Source organism: Pinus tabuliformis, chromosome 5_1, assembly GCF_031772625.1.
Source record: "Pinus tabuliformis cultivar Carrire ecotype Pingquan chromosome 5_1, CPIR1, whole genome shotgun sequence".
In the NCBI taxonomy this organism is placed as follows: Eukaryota; Viridiplantae; Streptophyta; class Pinopsida; order Pinales; family Pinaceae; genus Pinus; species Pinus tabuliformis.
The window spans coordinates 511,057,901-511,078,701 of NC_142305.1; the positions used below are offsets into that span (position 1 = coordinate 511,057,901).

The window sequence follows — 20,801 nt, forward strand, 5'->3', positions numbered from 1 at the left end:
CAGGGTACCCCTTGAATTTTCTCTGAATGTTTATTAACATAGAAGCCATAACAGTTCCACGGACTGTCAGATTGTTGGATGAGTTTCTTTTTTAGTAAATTATAGATTTATTTCTGGAAAAGTTTCCTATACTCTTCATTCATTGGAATCGCTCGGCTTTTGTAGGGCTTTCCAGTATATTATGGTTTGTATGGCAATTCAACATAGTATTTCTTTCGATACCAGAAATCATTTGGTTATTTTGTACATACTTCTACCTCAAGTTGTTGTTGAAGTGCCTGGTTCTGTTCTTTGAGAACTTGTTGTGCTAGTCTTTCTTCAACCCCTAGATTGGCCCTCTCATTTTTAACATCTTGTAATCTGTTTTCCGTTTTAGTGATCTTCCATAACCTGGACCATTGTAGATACCCTTGGGGAAGAGATGAATGGAAGAGTGACTTTGAGGGGCTAGTTTTCTTTTGCAGGAATTGTTATAAAATAACCTGTTTTTCCTTTCTTTAACCTTGTGGATCCATGAGGCTCTACTGTTGTTATAAATCGTGTCACTAGTATACAATAAGTGGGGATGTTGGAGACTATGAATTTCATATTTATATAGTAATCCTTAAAACATAATGTCGCTCTTGGGATTTCATATTGAAGATTTAGCTGACGGTCTTCGATCCCTATAATTTCCTTGTTTGAGTGTGATTTATGCCAATATCCAGTAGGTATTTTTTTGTTTGTTTAAAACATTGATATCAGATCCACTATCTATCAATGTCTTAAGTAAAAAATAATGTCCTTATATGACAAAGTTTATCATGACATGGAATTGTTAATGATGGATGGCGAGAATTCTCATGGAGTTCAATCCAGTCAAATCATTAGCTTCATAAATCTCAACGTTTGGATTTATGACTAAAGAATGAGGTTTTGTTTCAAAATATTCAACTGTAACAACCTTGGTGAAAATTCCATGCAATAAAAGTAATAAAGGCAAAATTATAACCACGGTTGATGGGACACTTATTCCAAGCTGAATGTTGGGCAAAAAACTTAGTGATGGGGATCGCTTGCGGTTGATTAATGGCTAAGGAAATGGCAAAGGCTTTGGAAAGGCAAAATGGAATTTTTGGCACATTTATTTATGAAAATAATGGAAATTAGAAGAAAAGGGAGGTGAAAGGTCATAGGTTGCATGTGAGGAGGAAAATGAAGGAAAATAATGGAAAATGAAGAAAATAGAGGACTCATTAATAAAAAGGCTTCTGAGGATCAGTTCAGAAACTTTTCTCAGTTCAATTTTGGAGCTCTCTCTCTCTCTTCTCTATCTCTTATACTCTTGGAAACTTATGTTTTCTTGGAGCACTCTTGGAGAGTGTGGCATACTTGGATTTTTGGAGCAAGAAGGCAAAGAAGAGAAGGAAAGCGCAAGAAGACATCGGGATCTGTAGCTATAGTGCGTTTTTTCTTGTAGGTAATAAGTTGCATGTATGTTTTCCTCACTATTTCTGGCATGCATGGCATATGCATGTGGTTTATTGGTCATGATCTGTCACTGGCATGGAGGGTTTCCTGGATTGATAGTGGATTTTCCTAGCCTTACCATTTCCTGGATAGCCATGGTGTTGTGGGTTTATTTCCTTGTTTTCTAGTTGGTTCTCATGTTTCCTTTAGCTTGGGTTGAGTTAATAGTTCCTGGAACCTTGGTTGGACAAACACTCTAGAGCCATGTAACAACTTGGGTTGAGTTACTAGTAATGGTTCCTTGGTTGGAGAAACGCTCTGAAGCCTTTGGTCGGTTGTGTTACTAGTCTTGTAGCCTTGGTTGGACAAATGCTCTGGAGCCCAGTAGCAACTGTGGGTTGAGTTACTAGTCCTGGAGTCTTGTTTGGAACAAACGCTCAGGAGCCCTGGAAGGTTTGGGTAGAGACCAATCTGGTGATGGCTTTGTGATGTCCAACCGTGAGGTGGAATCACTATTTGATGAGTTGAGGTGGTTTGGCCTATGGAATCCCTTGATGGTTTTGATTTTTGTGTTTTATGAGATCCCACATTCATGCTTGGAATATGACGCGGGAGTGACTGGCTGAAGAGAGTTTTAGCTTGGCCATGTCTATGGTCGGATGGTTCATGGAAGTCCCACAACTGGTTGGCCTTTGCATAATTAATATGAGGTTATTTCTCATTGTTATTTCATGAGCATTATACTATTTTATATGTGGATGATATAGTTGTGATTTCCTTGGTATTTGTTGCTATTATGCTAGTTATGAATATGTGTTATGACAGTGGCTATGTATGGCTCTCATCACGTTTTTACTTGTATATGAATGAACAATGTATCTATGGCCTAATGGGTGAAATTACAACTAATGTGTTGAGGAATCAATGCTTCTTAGCGATTCTTAGAGGAGTATGAGACCCCTATGCATAGATATGTTGTTTATACCTGTAGATTACATATTTCTAATATGTTTGACGAAATTATTCTCATGGCTAGTACGAGTCCAGTCAAGGTCTTGTTTAAGTAAATGCATTTGTATCATCATTCCATTGTTATCTTTTTTCTATGAAGGTATCATTGAATTATGGGAAGTGACCTGGGCCCTAGACCTGAAAAAAGTGGCTCAAATCCCGGGGACGTTGGCACAGTACTAGGCAAAAAATTCCTTAGACGTTGGCATACCATGTTGTGGGAGCATCTAAATCCCTTTGGACGCATGTATGCCCATATCAAGGGAGCGTCCAGGAGTACAATGGTTTAAAAAATTAGTGGGACCCAGGGGTTGGTTATCTGAGAGGTTGGGATGGTTCCTGAGAATCCTGTTGCTAATGTGGAAGGTCTGTATGGTGTGTTTCTGTCGGTTCCACTTCCTTAATGTGACTTAGGAGGTCCAATCATATCATAGTAACTTCTCATCGCATGTTTACCCCAGTTGGCCAATTAGTTGGGTAGATGTGGGAGGAGGGTGTTACATAATGGTATCAGAGCATGGTTCACCCCTCGGACTGGATCGGTTGTGTGTTGGTCATGCATTCATGTATGTTTCATGTGTGTTTCTTATGTTGTAATGCCATGTGCTTGTTGTATTTGCATGGGGTTGATCGTAGTTGTAGTGAGGTCGCCATGGGAAGTTGATGGTGTTGTTGTCGAGTGTGTGGTTGATTATGCATTGTTTATGCAAGTATGTATTCACATGTGGTCAAGTGTAAAGTGATGTGGTGGTTGTTTTCATGCATGAGGTCAGGATATGTGTAGTGATATGGTCATGAATGATGATTGGAATCTAACTAGAATGATGGTTACATGCTTATATGCTTATGTGTTATATTTCTATATGCAATCCTAACTATGTTATACATGTATTACGCTGATTTTTTGATCTTGCAGACAAGGTATCCTCCTCGAATTATGCTAAGGTACGTTGGTTTATTGTGATTTGGTTTAGCTGACACGATATACCTTGCAGGAAGAATAACAAAGATGACTAGCAAGATGGTAGACTACAGTTCCCGAGACTCTCCCTATGGATCAAATAAGAAGCGTGGTGTTGGGCACTCTTCTACTTTGACAGACACATTGAGAATCTTAAAGGCATAAATAAGGAGTTGTAAGGAAAACAATGACATAATCATACAGGCACAGGAGAAACAAGTAGAGGTAAATGTAGTAATACTTTAGAGTTTTTCAGAATTGCAGCAACAGGGACACCTTCAGATAAGCCATCAACAGGAGGACAAAACTAATGGGGCATATGGTAGTAGTTCTCATGGTGGTCATAGGTCGTTTAGAGATGACACAGTGAGGGATGGCAGGTTGGTGGATACTACGGATAGGAGAGGTGATGGACATAGGTACTACTCTAGTTCTAGTTCAGATAGGCACTATGATCATCATCATTATCATCCTTACATGAGGAGTGATAGGGGATATTTTCAGGATGAGTTTAAGAAAGCAACGCCACCTAATTTTGATCGAGAGATGCAGAAATCATAGGATGCAAAGGCACGGTTACTTGGCATGAGGAAGTTCTTTAGGTTGGATGGTTATTCAGAGAACATGAAAACCAGAATAGCTACATCTAGTATTAAAGGTAAAGAAGATATTTGGTGGGAAGATGTGAAGAATGTTAGAGGTATTCATGAGGGGGACTTGACTTGGAGTGAGTTCGAGAGGCTATTCAAGAAGAACTATTTAAAGTATCTGTGACAGGGAAAAATAATTCTATGAGCTAAAGATTTCTGGAGTTGTTGAGGTATGTGTCTTCCCAAGGAGGAGAAGGCCAATATTCATGTTAAACATACATGGGGAGCGAGAGAAATATAAAAGATAAATCATGCAATACAATTTTTATTAACAACTGATATACATTTATAGTACATTGTTGTGACCGTTGGGTTTCACATCCCAAGGTCTCTTGGACTACTTAGTCTATTCAGCTTCCACACTAACCCATTCAGGATTAGGTGTCCAACATTCCCCCCCTTAATCCGAAGGGTTATGTATGAGTCCAAGAAGAGAGCTGTAATACAAAATGTGCAAAAAATGCATGGCAACACTAGGCTGAATGTGCTCTATGAAATGTTGGTATAAAGGGCAGTGGTTTAAGGATGACCACCAACACTGGAACGCTTAGTGCAGTTCCCGGAACTCTTCCAAAACTGGCAAGAAGCTGAAGTCTTCTGCTAGAGGAAGTGCTCCTATTGTTTTGAAGAGGGAAACCTTCAACCAATAAAGGGAGGTCTCACCCCGCATAAAAGGTAAAACTTCAACCTAAAAAGGGAAGTCTCAACCTATGATGGTTTAAGGATGACCAACAACTCTGGAATGCTTAATGCAATTCCCAGAACTCTTCCAAAACTGGAAAGAAGCTGAAGTCTTCTGCTAGAGGAAGTGCTCTCAATTGTGTTCCTGGAATTCTTCCAAAACTGGCAAGAAGCTAAAGTCTTATGCTAGAGGAAGTGTCCCAGATTGCCAACTGAAGGCATGTTCACGGGCATCTTTGTCTCTGGCTACAACTCTGAAACTGGTGTGGCAGGTTGTGGCTCAGGCTCGCTTGATGTGACTTTGAAGCTTGTAGATGACCATCATTTCCCCCCCTGTCAGATACAAGGTGAGATGATGGAGGAAACGCAACTGCAAGACTGTTCAATATTCTGGAACAAGTTCTGACATGTGTTTGGAATATCTTCTTGGCTGTTGATGCCCATTGCCAAGAAGCGATCCATCCAAGATGAATCTTTGTTCTTGCAGGACGTTTTTTTCTGAAGCATCTGTGTGAAGAATGGCTGGTTTTATGACAGTGCTCACATGGATGAAGATCAAAACAGTGATCTTTCAGATGGCCAACTCGGTCACAGCGTTGGAATTTTAAAATCTGTGGTTGTTGTTGTTGCTGTGGAAGAGGGGCAGAGTCTGGAACAGCTGAAGCTGAACTGTCATGAAGAGCAGGTGAACTGTCATGAATGAATCCAACACTCTGAAACTGAATGGGCTTGGTGTAGTCTGGAATATGAAAGGACAAGTCCTTGTCATATCCAAGACCGGTTCTGTGCTTGTTGTGGACAAGCCGTTCCCAAGGCCTGATGATGGGCTTGGGAAGTGCAGACTGAGTTTCTGCATCTGCATGTACAATTGCTGCTTTATTGGGTACTGGATCTGAATGAATTTGAACACTATTGACTTGCTGTTTATGGGAGTCTGCTTCATTGTTCTGGACAAAAACAGGTTCAGAATGACTCCTTCGTTTTAATTCTTCTTGTTGTAGCTATGTTTCAAGCTGCAAAAAATCAATTTTCTCTTGTGCATATTGTAGACATGTCTGAATTTCTGAGAGAGAGCCTTTGCTGATTTGGAATGTTTCATGATTAGAGGAATATATCAGAGTTTTTAAGAACTCTAATATTTCAGTAATTCGAGGCATATTCTTCATTGTCAAAATTACACCCCTTTAAAAGACTGATTACAACTATGATCCAATGAGTAAAAGTAACACCCACTCACAGTACAAAGACACAGAAAAATCCTTTGTAAATGTGCAGCAAATGAATCAAGGAACAGAAACTATAATGAGTTTTAAATATATTTCCACAACTGGGGCAGCAGCAACTGCAAACTTGCTTGGATCCTTCAAATACTCCTTCCCTTTTGAATCAGAAATGATGGCTAACAAAACTTCAACAATTATAACACTGTCATAGACAGGACTTGAATGCTCATATGCCTTGACTGGGGTACGAATCAGTTTTTCTGAATTTTTTACTGCCCTTGGAGAGTTACTTCCTGGCCTTGACTGGGGTACGAATTAGTATTCTCTGATCTTGCCACTTTTCTCAAGCTCGAACAGTTCGTAGCCCTCGCAGTTTTTCAGGCTGGTGATGCGCTTATCCAACTATATCACAATTTTATAACAGATTTTGAGACGAAGATCAATCTGCTTAAGCTTGCACATTTTGCTGTTATTGTTTCTCGTCAGTACACAGAAAGGGAAGCTGCTATCAGCTACTTAGAGGGAGTAATCGAGAAGCTTCGTGCCACAAGGGATACACGAATTGAGGAACCAATACTATATGTTAGAATGCAAATAGCTGCATTAAAACTTGAACAAAGTGAACAGAAAGAATGTAAAAAGCTACTAGATGAGAGCATCCCTATGAAAATGACATAGTTCTTGATACCGAGCTAAGTCACCAGCATTAAAAGCTTGTAAAATATAATATAGCCACTCTACACTCGTACCCAGAAGACTCTTCACAATTCGATGTGCCAACAGTTCTCCAAAGTTGTATATGTTATCTCCAAGTAATGCAGCAAGAGACAAGTCAAATGCTAAATCCAGCTTGAACGGTTCCGAAAGAGACTCTACAGTAGTATAAGCCAGAAATAGAAGAGCACTTTTATAAAACTCAGCAAACTGGCTTCTTCTGCGGCATGATCGAACCAGGGGGGGTTTACCGTCCAATCTTAGTTTTTCACATCAAAATTTCCGCTGTGGCCACATTCGTTGTTCGATTCTAGCGCAAAATTCGAATTCTTCTGCAGATTAACCCCGGAACAAGACTTTATTTGTCAGAATAGCCAAATATAACTGTAATTCATCCCAATTTGGACAATTTTAGTGTTTTTTTTTTATCACTCTGGCTCGGGAATCGATTATCCGTCCGAAATAATACCGAATTTCTGGAAAGAAGCCGTCGCATATGGTCTTTGGAAAAGAGAAAGCGTTTGGATATCATGCAGTAAGGCCTCGTATTTCTGTGTTCTATGATCAACGGTACTTGAAAATTGCTCTTCACCTCCACAGAAGCAATGGAAAGCCTGGTCTTAGATCAACCCCCGCAGACATATATATCGAATAGCGATTACAGGAGCGTAATGTCATCTTATGTTGAAACGCATTCATTGCCTCCTTCAGAAGACCCCTTGCAGTCGTCCTTTAAAGATTCACACCATAGAGCTTCAAAGATGACTTCCCAGATGATTCTTTTGTGGAGCCTCCTTCATATGCAGATGTTGTGTTTACTCCCTTTGGGGAAGAATCCATTGTTGGAAATGGTAACGGCATGGCAAGGGAGACGGGGAACTCATTTTCGTCGCGATCAGCCTCATCAAGTTCAGAATATTTGAATATTGCAGTAGTCCAACCTCAGAAGGAGCAAGAAATTGCAAACTCTCTTGTTCCAGGGAGAAACTCATATGTGACATATCTTATTGTTACTCATACAAACATGCCTGAGTTTGGCAGTTCAGAGTTCAGTGTGAGGCGAAGATTTCGAGATGTGGTAACTTTGGTTGATAGGCTTGCAGAATCTTATCGGGGATTCTTTATTCCTCCCCGCCCGGACAAAAGTGTAGTTGAAAGCCAGGTTATGCATAAACAAGAGTTCATTGAGCAGCGAAGAATAGCACTGGAGAAATATCTTTGCAGATTGGCTGGTCATCTAGTGATTAGGAAGAGCCTTGAATTGAGATTATTTCTTCAGGCTCAAGGAAAGCTACCCTTACCAAGCACGACAGACATGTTAAACACACATGGCTTCATGAATGTTAAACACACATGGCTTCACGAATGCTTGATGGTGCTGTGAAACTACCTAAGCAATTATTTGGAGAGGGCAGTCCATAGAGTTACAAATGAAAGGAATTCGAGAATGAATCATTGAGTTATGGGGCAGAACAAGAGTTTCCAGGCACGAGTATGCTACAACACATAAAATATGGCGAGCGTTAAACAAACACGCTCAAGCGTTTCAATGTTAGGCGAATGTCAGAGGAAACAGAGAGCGCAGGTATAAAACGTCTATGACACTGACACAGTGAGACAGCATTTGCAGCTGGTCTCTTAACAGAGGGCGCAGGCTTGACAGAAGGTGCAGACAATATCAAAAACGTATATGACAGACAGACATGTCAGAACAGCTTGGACAGCACTGGCAGTGTCAGGCAGAGGAATCGTTTAAGTGAATATGTCATACAGGGCGCAGGTCTGTATAAAGGAATATGGCAGAAATAAACTGCACAGAGAGGCCATAAAACAAATGGCTCACATTAATTATGCAGGGCAGGAATACCCCTGCTCTGATACCATGTTAAACACACATGGGGAGCGAGATAAATATAAATGATAAATCATGCAATACAATTTTTATTAACAACTGATATACATTTATAGTACATTGTTGTGACCGTTGGGTTTCACATCCCAAGGTCTCTTGGACTACTTAGTCTATTCAGCTTCCACACTAACCCATTCAGGATTAGGTGTCCAACAATTCATAAATTCATTAGTGGATTACCGACTGCATTAAAAGACAGGATTGAGTTTGATGAGCCTAGATCATTGGAGGAGGCCATCCAAAAGCTAAAGCACTGCTAAGAACAATCGAAGCGCAGATATGAGACTAAGCCGAATTGGAAACGTAATGCAAGGAACAAAAGAAAGTGGGACAAGAAGCGAGAAAGACCTCGGGGTACATGAAATAAAGAGAATGCAGCACCATCTAGGAGGTTCTATGCATCTGACAAAGGACAAGGACTTCGATCTAAGGAGAAGAATATTGATCCCATGTGGTGTTGGACTTGTGGAGGAGACCATCGCAAGAGAGATTGTCCACAACACCAGGGTGGTAGACCATATATCTACAGTGATGAGGAGGCACAAACAACGGGAGATTTTGGGCAGAGTATTCCTAGGATCTATGCAATGCTAGGTAATAGACAGGCAAACCATCAGGCATCTATCATTGAGATGTACGGTAAGCTTTGTAATCAAGTTGTTTCTATTTTGATTGAACCTGGATCTAATTATAGCTACGTTAGTCCTGACTTGGTGGATAAGTGTGGTTTGAATAAGGAAGTGCATGCAGAGTCTTGGTTAGTGTAGTTGGCTATAGGTACAAAGAAGCGAGTCCATCAATGGGTAAAAGCTTGTACATTTGATTTGAATGATATGCCTATTGCAACACATTTGAATGTATTATCGTTGGGATCATACAATATGTTGTTGGGCATGGATTGGTTGTACCTTCATAGAACCAAGGTGGATTTTTATGGAAAATCCATTGAGTGGTTGGATGACAATGGGGAACCAAGAGTCTTGTAGGGAAAGAAGAAAGAAACATCAGTTAGGATGGTGACAGCTATGCAGGCAAAGTGTAGTGGCAGGAAAGGGTGTGTGTTATTTGCAGTACATATCTCTAGTGACAGGTAAGGAAGTTGAGGATACATATGTTTTGAGGAGGTACCCAGTTCTACGACAGTTTCAGAATGTATTTCCTGAGGATATTTCAGAGTTTCCAACTGATAGGAAGGTAGACGTTTCTATTGAGTTGGTGTCAAGGGCATCTCTGACATCAAAGGCACCTTACAATATGAGTACACCTAAGTTGGTAGAGTTGAAGTTGTAATTGAAGGAAATGTTGGATAAGGGATACATTAGGCCAAGTGTACCACCATGGGGTGCACTAGTACTGTTCGTGAAAAAGAAGGATGGTACTCTCACATTATGCATCGACTACAGACAACTGAACAAAGTGACTATCAAGAACAGATATCCGTTACCGAGGATTGATTACTTGTTCGATCAGTTGAAGGGAGCAACATTGTTCTCTAATATGGATATGAGATTCAGATATCATTAGGTACACATTAAAAAAGAAGGCATCTACAAGTTAAATTTCTGGACTGGTACAGACATTATGAATTTGTTGTAGTTCCATTCGGTTTGACTAATGATCCAACTACTTTTATGTGCTTAATGAATAGTGTGTTGTGCTTGTATTTGGAAAAGTTTGTGAATGTGTTCATTAATGACATATTGGTATATTCTAAAAATGAATAAGAGCATGTCGATCATTTAGCAACAGTGTTGAGATTGTTGAGAGAGCATCAGTTGTATGCTAAGCTCAGCAAGTGCAGTTTCTTTCAGATTGAGGTACATTACTTGGGGCACGTTGTTTCCAAGGATGGCATAACAGTGGATCCAGAAAAGGTAGCTATCATGGAGTGGGAAACTCCCAAAAATGTAGATGAGATGAGATATTTCATGGGGTTAGCAAGTTATTATAGGAGGTACATAAGGAGCTTCTTGCAGATTTCTTATCCTATCACATCATTGCAGAGGAAAGGTAAGAAGTTTGAATGGACAGAGGAGTCTGTGGCTAGTTTTAAGCAACTCAAGCAGTTGTTGACACATGCACTGGTTTTAAAGATTGCAAATTTGGACAAAGAATTTGTAGTATGTAGAGATGGTTACAAGAGAGGACTTGGCAAAGTCCTTATGCATGATGGATAGGTGGTATGCTATGATTCATGGAAACTAAATGAGCATGAGCAAAACTACCTCACACATGATCTTGAGTTGGCAACGATCATACATGCATTGAAGATGTGGAGGCACTATATTCTTGGCAGGAGGTTTGTATTGACGAGCGATCATAGTGGTTTAAGATATCTATTTGACCAACCAAATTTGAATGGCAGGTAGGCTCAATGGTTGGCCACGATCAGTGAGTTCGATTTTGAGATCAGGTAAATCATATAGCAGCTATGAGCTCCTATGGGACAAAATTACAAGATAATATCTTGTAGGCAAGTCAGTAGGATGTCAGGTATATGGAGATTGTGCACAGGTTGCAGTAAAGTTTAGGTAGTGGTATAGGTACATGTATAGGTAATGGTACATGTGCAGGTACATGTAGTGGTTCAGGTACAAGTATAGGTAGTAGTACAGGTATAGGTACAGGTAATGGTATAGGTACAAGTACAGGTTCAGGTGCACAGGATGTAGACTATTGTCTTACGACAAATGGATTGGTTAGATTTAGGGACAAGATATATGTGCTAGATAACATTGAACTCAAGAAGGTGATATTGAGGGAGCTTCATGTGAAACCATATTCGGGTCACCAAGGTTATCAAAAGACTGAAAACAATGAAGAAATTATATTATTAGCCAAATTTGAAGAGAGACATAGCAAAGTTTGTGGCTAAGTGCTTGGATTGTCAGCAGGTGAAGGAAGAGTGTAAGCATCCAGGTGGAATGCTACAACTAATTGCAATTCCAAAGTGGAAATGGGAGCTCACTTCCATGGACTTTATCACAGGCTTTTCAAGGACAATGAGACAACATGATTCCATCATGGGAGTGGTGAACAGGTTGACAAAGATAGGACACTTCATTCCAGTCAAGTCTACATTATCATCGAGTGATGTAGCACATGTCTTCATGAGAGACGTGGTCATATTACATGGAGTTCCAAAGAAGATTGTTTCAGATAGGGATGCAAAGTTCACTTCCAAATTTTGGAAGGAGTTGTTTGCAGGTTTGGGCACAAAGTTTCCCTTCAGCACAACTTATCATTCGTAGACAAATGGACAAACTGAGAGGGTTAACAGGATATTGGATGACATGTTGAGGATGTATGTGATGCATCAACAATGAAAGTGGGAAGAGTACCTTTCACTGGTAGAGTTCATTTACAAAAATGAGTACCAAGAATCATTGAACTGTTTGAGGCATTGTATGGGAAGAGTTGTAATACTCGCATAAGTTAGAGTGATCCAGTTAACATGGTGTTGATTAGACCGGACATGTTGGTAGACATGGAATGGGAAATGCATGTAATGAAGACGATTTGAAAGTAGCACAGGATAGGCAGAAGAGTTATGTAGAACGGAACATGTTGTTGAAAGAGTTCCAAGTTGGGGAACAAGTGTACTTACACATAAAACCGAAGAAGAGCTCCTTGCGGATTAGATCATGTGTCGAGTTGGAACCCCGGTTTTGTGGACCTTTTAGGAGTATTGAGAGGATTGGGCTAGTAGCATATCAACTTGAACTGCCTCCGACAGTGAAATTCCATGATGTTTTCCAAGTGTCATTGCTTAATAAGCATTTTAAAAAATTTGATCATTATATTCACTGGTCTGTATTGCAAGTGGAGCTAGAAGGAGAATTCTAGCCGAAACTGTAGTGTATATTACAGAGAAATATGCTCATGCTATGGAACTGAGCAATCGAGTAGGTTAAAGTGCAATGGAAGCACTTTGGACCCGATGAAGCTACATGGGAGATAGAGGATCAGATCCGGGCTATGTATCATTCCTTATTCGTTGGTTGAGTGGATGTTTTGGTATATGTATTTGGTACATGTTTTGGTGATGTTCGGTATATGTATATATGTATATGGATGTAAATATCGCCATGAGCTATGTTATAAATTCCTAATAAGAGTTATGGGTGTCATGTCATTATGATGTTAGACTTGTTATGTTTTTATGTTGGTTTGCTTCTCAACAGGATGATCATTGTAAATATTGCGATGAGCTAAGTTATAAAGATCCATGGACAGTATGATTTGCTTACAATAGTATTGTGGTTGTAAGTGTTTTTGAACACCGAATATGGTGTTCCCCCAAGGGGGAGGGTTCTCTAATAGACTTGGTGAAAATTCCATGTAAAAAAAGTAATAAAGGAAAAATAATAGACATGGTTGATAGGATAATTATTCCAAGTTGAATGTTGGGAAAAAACATAGTGATGGGGATCACTTGTGGTTAATTAATGGCTAAGGAAATTGGCAAAGGAAATGAAAAAGGATTTGGAAATACAAAATGGATTTTTTAGCACATTTATTTATGAAAATAATGGAAATTAGGAGAAAAGGGAGGTGAAAGGTCACAAGTTGCATTTGAGGAGGAAAATGAAGGAAAATAATGGAAAATGAAGAAAATAGAGGCCTCATTAATAAAAAGGCTTCTGAGGATCAGTTCATAGACTTTTGTCAGCTCAGTTTTGGAGCTCTCTCTCTCATACTCTTGGACACTTAGAGTTTTCTTGGAGCACTCTTGGAGAGTGTGGAATACATAGAGATTTGGAGAAAGAAGGAAAAGGAAGAGCAGGAAAGCGCAAGAGGAAATTGGGATCAACAACTACAACAAGTTTTGCTTGCAGGTACTGAGTTGCATATATGTTTTCCTCACTAGTTTTGGCATGCATGGCATATGCATGTGGTTTATTGGTCATGATATGTCACTAGCATGGAGGATTGCCTAAATTGACAGTGGATTTTCATAGCCTTGCCATTTCCTAGATAGCCATGGTGTTGTGGGTTTATTTCTTCATTTTCTGGTTGGTTCTCATGTTTCCTTTAGCTTGGGTTTAGTTACTAGTTCGTGGAGCCTTGATTAGACAAACGCTCTAGATCCCTGTAATAGCTTGGGTTGAGTTACTGGTCTTGGAGCCTTGGTTGGGCAAACGCTCTAGAGCCCTGTAACAACTTGGGTTGAGTTACTAGACCTAGAGCCTTGGTTGAAAAACGCTTTGGAGCCCAACAACAGTTGTGGGTTGAGTTACTAGTCCTGGAGCCTTGGTTGGAACAAACGCTCTGGAGCCCTGGAAGGCTTGGGTAGAGACCAATTTGGTGATGGTTTTGTGATGTTTGGCCATGAGGTGGAATCATTGTTTGATGGGTTGAGGTGGTTTAGCCTCTAGAAGCCCTGGATGGTTTTGATTGTTGTATTTTATGAGATCCCACATTCATGCTTGGAATATGACACAGGGGTGACTTGCTAAAGATAGTTTTGGCTCAGACATGTCTGCGATCAGGTGGTTCGTGGAAGTCCCACAACTGGTTGGCCTTTGCATCATTAATATGAGGTTATTTCTCCTTGTTATTTCATGAGTATTATATTTGTTTATATGTGGATGATATGGTTGTGATTTCCTCGGTATTTCTATTGCTATTATGCTGGTTATGAATGTATTATGATAGTGGCTATGTATGGGTCTCATCATGTTTTTACTTGTATATGAATGACCAATGTATCTATTGCCTAATGGATGAAACTATAGCTAATGTGTTGAGGCATCAATAATTATTAGCGATTCTCAGATGAGTATGAGACCCCTATGCTTAGATATGTTGTTTACACCTGTAGATTACATATTTGTGATATGTTTGACGAAATGACTGTCATGGCTAGTAGGGGTCTAGTCAAGGGCTTGTTTAAGTAATTTAATTTGTATCATAATTCCATTGTTATCTTTATGTTCTTAAAGTATCATTAAATTTTGGGTAGTGACTTGGGCTCTAAGCATGAAAAAGTGGCTCGAATCTCGGGGACATTGGCACAATACTAAGTAGAAAAGTACCTGGATGTTGGCATACCTTGCTGTGGGAGCGTCCAAATCCCTCTGGATGCATGCATGCCCATATCAAGGGAGCGTCCAGGAATGTAATGGTTTAAAAACTCAGTGGAACCCAGGGGCTCGTTACCTTAGAGGTTGGGATAGTTCCTGAGAGTCATGTTGCTGATGTGGAAGGTTTGTATGGTGTGTTTTTGTCAGTTCCACTTCCTTAACATGACTTAGGAGGTCGAATCATATCATAGTATGATTCGAACTTGAACATGAACGCAACAAATTATAGATATAACTATAAATCCAGAGATGCAATGGAAACAACACTTCATTTCATTACTGTTAAATACTGAAATATGCTTACAAACAAAATGGAAATAAAATTAGCTCAGGCAATGGTAGCTTATCTCTGAGAAGAGATGTGGTGGCTACATGCCTCTGAAATGTGTTACAATGATGCTCAAGAGCCTTTTATTATTGAATATCAAGGGAAAACCCTAAACAACCAAAACCCTAACTTCATGAGATGGAACACCAAGAGTTTGTGGGCCCCTTTGGGGTTAGTTGGGTAACCAACTTTCCGGGGTCGTAACTTGTTCATATTATCTCCGTTTGGCATATGATACATTGTTAGAAATATCTTTCTGAGTACTAAAAGATTTGTGATAGACCCTTGTTATGGTCACGAGCCTATTGCAACCCCAAAAAACGTCGTTTAGGGGGTCAAAACTACTTCGAAAGTTCGAGACCCAAAAAATTGCTAAAAATAGTAAATGCTGCAATAAACAAGAAAACATATGAAACCAACTGGAGGTATAGGTGGAATAGGCAGGTGGCCACCAATATCTACCTAAACCATTCCTCCCTCCTTAGGAAGCAATGGTCCCCATTGTGTGCAGAGCCTCCATGAGGTGAGGAAATTTCTGTTGAACTTAGTCCTTAGTGAACCACTTGCCCTGGTGAAGGAGTTGACCTGCTTTGACAACTTGATATAGTTGGATCCTCTATTGGCGAGTTTTCTTGACATGTGTGTCCATGATCTTATCAGTTGTGGCATGTTCCATGCAGTCTGGGTTTAGGTCAGTTGGTGTGAGTTGTTCTGCAATGTTGGAAGTGTCTAGCAATGGTGGAAAGTATGGTTGTAGGTGGTCTACATTGAACACTGGATGCAGGCCAGGAAAAGGTGGAATGTTGAGCTTGAAGGCATTGTCCCCTATAACCTTGATAATAGTGTATGACCCATATCGGAGTGGGTGAAGCTTGTAGTGGGGTCCAATGAGGCACTCTTTCTAAAAATGTAGTCAAACTTTGTTGCCCACTTGGAACTTGTGTGACACCCGATGCTGATCATGGTGTTTCTTGTACTTAGCATTGGATTTGTCCAATATATCATGGACCTACTGGAAGATGTGTTGAATTCTCTCAATGAATTTTTTATCCCTGTCAGCTTCGGACTTGACGTGAGCCGAATCTTCCTGAGTGACAGCAAGTGGTATGACCACATCAATGGGACATAATGGATGAAATCTCATCCCTACCGAAAAGGGGTTGTGGAATTGTCGAGCTATGGAGAGCTTTGTTGTAGTTGTGCTAGACATAGGGGAGGATTTCATCCCATGTGCGTGGATGCTTCAAGTTGTACATGCACATAATGTGTACGATCATCTTGTTGGCGACCTTTGTTTGGCCATCAGTTTGGGGGTGGAAAGTCGTGGACTTAGTAAGTTTGGTATCCGACATCAGCCAGAGACTTGACCAAAATGCACTTAGGAATCTGTTGTCCTGATCTAAGTCAATGGACTGTGGGGTCCCAAAGTGTACCCACACTCGCCCAAAGAAGAGCTTAGTAGTGGATCCTATTGTGATACTCTTCTTGCAGACTGCCATAATGGCCATCTTAGAGAATCTGTCGATGACCACGAAAACACAGTCGTTTCCGTGCTTAGTTGAAGGAAGGTCCGACATGTAATCCATGGAGATGGATTCCCAAGATCGACTAGGAGTAGACAAAGGAGAATATAGGCCTTGCTTCTTGATGGTTGGTTTGGAAATGGTGCAAGCAGTGCAGGATCTAATGTACTTCCCAACATCCTCGTGAAGGTTCGGACAATAAAAATACTTCTGCATTATTGCCACTGTTTTCTCTACTCCAAAATGTCTAGCGACCCGATTGTCGTGCGCCTCCCAAATCATGTTGGCACACTCATTTGCAGGGACACAGAAGTGTCTCAGGTGGCATAATAATGCATCCTGGAGGTGAAAATTTGGAACTTTCTTACCTTCCAGGGGTGTCTGGTATGTGCTGCAGAATTCTAGATTGCTCTTATAAAGATGCAGCCACCTCGACATCTCATGGCCAGAGGAGTCGAGCATAATGATTAGTGCCATGACTAGGGGACGGTTGAGGTAGTCTGCAAGATTATTGGTGCTTCCCTTCTTGTACTTAATGTTTAAATGTAACTATTACAGGTATGTGGACCATTTTTTATGGCGATTGTTCTGCAATTTCCCTTGTGTCTGTATGAATTGCAAGGGTCGGTAGTATGTGTGGATGACCGTTTCTTTCCCTAGAATGTAATGCTTTCATTGACGACATGCTTGCACAATGGAATATATTGTCGTAGGTGGCATACTTTCGGACTGTGTTTGAAAGTCTCATTGTGGTAAGCCACTGGATGCCCCTGTTAAGTAAGAAATGCACCAATAGCATAGTCGCAGGCATCTATCCCAATCTCAAACAGTTGTTGCAGGTATGGTAATGTGAGCATTGGTGCAGAGAAGAGATGATGCTTCAACTCAACAAACACCTTCTGTTGGGTTTCAGACCAAAATAACTTTTCTTTCGCTCCACCCTTGGTGACTTGACTTAAAGGCCAAGTGTTATGAGAGAACCCCAACATGAACCTACTGTAGAAATTGGCAAGACCCAAAAAGCTACGAAGCACTATTAGAGTGGTTGGGGCTAGCCAATCCCAAATGACTTGTATCTTGGTTGGGTCCACATGCACACCTTGCTCATCAATGATGTACCCCAAATATTGAACCTGGGTCATGCCAAAAGTGCATTTCTCCAAATTGGCACACAACTTGAGTTGTCGCAGGGTTTGGAGGACTTGTCAAATATGGTGGAAGTGCTCTTCCAAACTCTAATTGAAGATCAAGATGTCATCTAGATACACCACCATGAATGCATTGGTGAAGGGTCGCAAGATGTCATCCATCAATTTCATGAAGGTTGTGGGTGCATTTATTAACCCAAAAGGAATGACCAACCATTTGAAAATGCCCTCATTGGATTTGAAGACAGTATTCCACGCATCAGAGGGTTCGAAAGGCACCTAGTGATAACCAGACTTCAAATCAATCTTGCTGAAATATTTGGCCCCATGGAGCTGGTCCAGAAGGTCATTAATCCGTGGGATTGGGTACCTATTCCGTACAGTAATCTTGTTCAATGCCTGACAGTCAATACAGAGTCTCCACATCCCATCCTTCTTTTGTACCAATACAATCGGACTCCCACGGGATGATGAGCTTGGCCTGATGTTCCCTTTCTGCAACAAATCCTAAATATGCCTCTTAATCTCATCATTCTCCAAACAAAGCATCGATAGATCGGTCCATTGGGTAGCGACGTGCCTGGGCTCAGATCAATGGAGTGCTTGACCTGATAGTTTAGAGACACCTGCGTAGGTGAGGAGAAAATGTCCCTGCACTCCACGACCCTGTCCATCTGCTACTGCTGTGCAGAGAAGCCCTGTTTGGAAGTCGTGGCCACAATATTCTTTTTTCCCTAAGGGTGAATCATAAGGAAAACAAATTTCCTGGTCTGTGAAACGATCTTACTGCATTGCTTTGCAGTGATCAAAGAGATGGTGGTAGGCGTGGCTAATTCCGGTATCCTGTACAACTTATTATCCAAAGTAATAATCACAGAGCGAGGTATAGACTCATATACAACATGTCGCTTCCACAAGTATGGTTTTCCTAATAATACATCACAAAATTCAAGAGAGGTAACATCACATAGTACCTCATACGTGAAGGGCTTCGTGCTATAGGGAGGGCGACACTACTAGTTGACACAGAGATCTCATCCTTGGTGAAGGCACCCGATGGTGTACGACTACGGGTGTTCTGCAGTTGATAGGCCCAACCGCTTCACAACCTCTGCTGAAATGAGGTTTTTTTGGCTTCCACTGTCTACAATGAACTGTAGCGGAGAACCCTTCACCCACATCTGTGAGTGGAAGAGGTGTTCTCCCTCCTCTAGATCTTCAGGATCATTTTTCTAGATCTTGGTGGCGGCCATAGTGGCACTGGGCTCCACATTAATGATCTACTTCCCTTTGTCATTATCATTGTCAGGGTTTGACTCAGAGTCAGAACATGCATCTGATTCAGAAGCCTTAATTTCGGCCACCAGTGACTTCTTGGCCTGATGCTCGTGTTGTGAATGAAGCTCTTATGGAACTCACACCATTTTCCTGTGTCCTTCTTTGGCTTCGTGGTGTTGTTCTTTGCTTGTGGCTTTGATGGGTTGTCCTAGATCGCCTTGCCTTATCTTTGTCCTTTGCTCTGCGATTTGGGGGAACCTTTCCCTTGCTTGGGATTCATAGATCCAAAGTCACGCTTCTTCTGTTTAAACTTCTGCTCTATATTGATAGCGTATCAGTACGCCGTGATGAGCGAGGAGATGTCCAAGAACTTCATCTCATCCTGGATGTACCTGTGTAGGCAACCACGGTACTTGAGTACCAAATGTCGCTCAGAATCCTTGATACCCAACTTTGTGCGAAGGGTATGAAAAACATTGTTAAACTCTGACATGTCTTGATCCCTTCCCTACCACGGGTCCACTTTATGTATTTATCCTCATAGCTCTTGAAAGAGTAGTATTGCTCCTTGATGGCGTCTCAGAATGAATTCCAAGTGGGTGCGATAGAAAATAGTGAGGCTGTACTTTGAGAAGTGAAAAATTAATCATTTCCCGGCTGAAAAAATCATGAACAGAAAAATACCCTTCTAGGAGATTTAACTATTTATCTACTATGTCTGCATCTATCTACCCTTCAAATATGGGGATGTAAAATTTTACTTGTACCTTAAAGGGTGTGGCTCTTCCAGAGTAACTACTAGAAGAAGATGTGTCACCTTTGGGTAGCCGCTGAAGGATCTATGTAAAGTTGTCCGTCATTGTGTTCCTCTGTCGCTTGAGGCTTCTTCAAGCAAGATTTTTAAAGGATATTTTGCCCCCTCGTCTTTATTCTCTTTCGCAATGGGAGGTTGTCGGGATTTGCGAGGCTAGTCTTGCAAAGGTTCGACCAGTTCAAACCCTGACTCCTTATATCTCGACCTTGTTGGGGACAGGCAAATAAAAACAGAGAAAGAGCAGATTGCTCTAATACCACCGATACGAACTAAAACATGAATGCAACAAATTATAGATATAACCATAAATCTAGAGATGCAATAGAAATAACAATTCATTTCATTAATATCAAATACTGAAATATGCTTACAAACAAAATGGAAATAAAAGTAGCTTGGACGATGGTAGCTTATCTCTGAGAAGAGATGTGGCAACCACATGCCTCTGAACTATGTTTTTTTTTTTCTAAGTAATACTAAACTATTATATTACAGCAAGAGCAGAGTTACATTGTGAAAATTACAACGGGGCCGCGGCCCTGTAAAATTTGTCCGTGGACAGACAGTAGACACTTGAGAATTCTTGCCAGAATTGCATAGGACACATGGACAGAGGACACATGGATAAAGACTTAGAGCCACATTCATGCAGCTGACACATGGACATATACACTTGCAGAACATCGACACAGAACAGAGATAACATAAAACCGACACCATTACATAGAGACAGAGTGACAGACTCATATATAACCGCATAGGAAGCTGACTGAGAAAAATTCTTGCTGTAGAACCTGGAGTGCGAGCTGGGCATGTCAATCTTTGTCAGTGGTCTGCGGCTCATCTTCTGCCTTGCAGCGTGGAGGCTGAAGGATAGCTTTGCCAAGGTTGCACGCTCCACGGTCGCTTGGGCCAGCGCCTGAGTCACCAACATGCTCTCTCAGGCTCGCTCCCGGGTCATGTAAGGGCCGCATCATCTCAACAGCAGGGAATTCCATATCCACCATGGGAACAATCCCAGGA

At 40.9% G+C, this 20,801-nt stretch overlaps 1 protein-coding gene across 1 annotated transcript; it reads left to right on the top strand.

The window, feature by feature from the left end:
• Positions 1 to 7,294: 7,294 nt before the first annotated feature.
• On the top strand, positions 7,295 to 20,323 carry LOC149165741 (sorting nexin 2A-like). The gene is made up of 5 exons (XM_089429919.1): positions 7,295 to 7,357; positions 7,441 to 8,004; positions 8,043 to 8,103; positions 8,320 to 8,469; positions 20,274 to 20,323. Exons 1-5 carry the CDS (start codon positions 7,295 to 7,297, stop codon positions 20,321 to 20,323), a joined length of 888 nt encoding a protein of 295 aa, XP_089286045.1.
• The last annotated feature ends 478 nt before the right edge of the window (positions 20,324 to 20,801 follow it).

What these genes read in the sequence shown, in the direction of transcription:
- LOC149165741 (XM_089429919.1), top strand. Translation starts at nt 7,295, where the DNA reads ATGGAAAGCCTGGTCTTAGATCAACCCCCGCAGACATATATATCGAAT. An exon ending in GCAATTATTTGGAGAGGGCA is followed by an intron (nt 8,104 to 8,319) that starts GTCCATAGAGTT and finishes CAGCATTTGCAG; the next exon opens with CTGGTCTCTTAACAGAGGGC. An exon ending in ATATGTCATACAGGGCGCAG is followed by an intron (nt 8,470 to 20,273) that starts GTCTGTATAAAG and finishes ATTATATTACAG; the next exon opens with CAAGAGCAGAGTTACATTGT.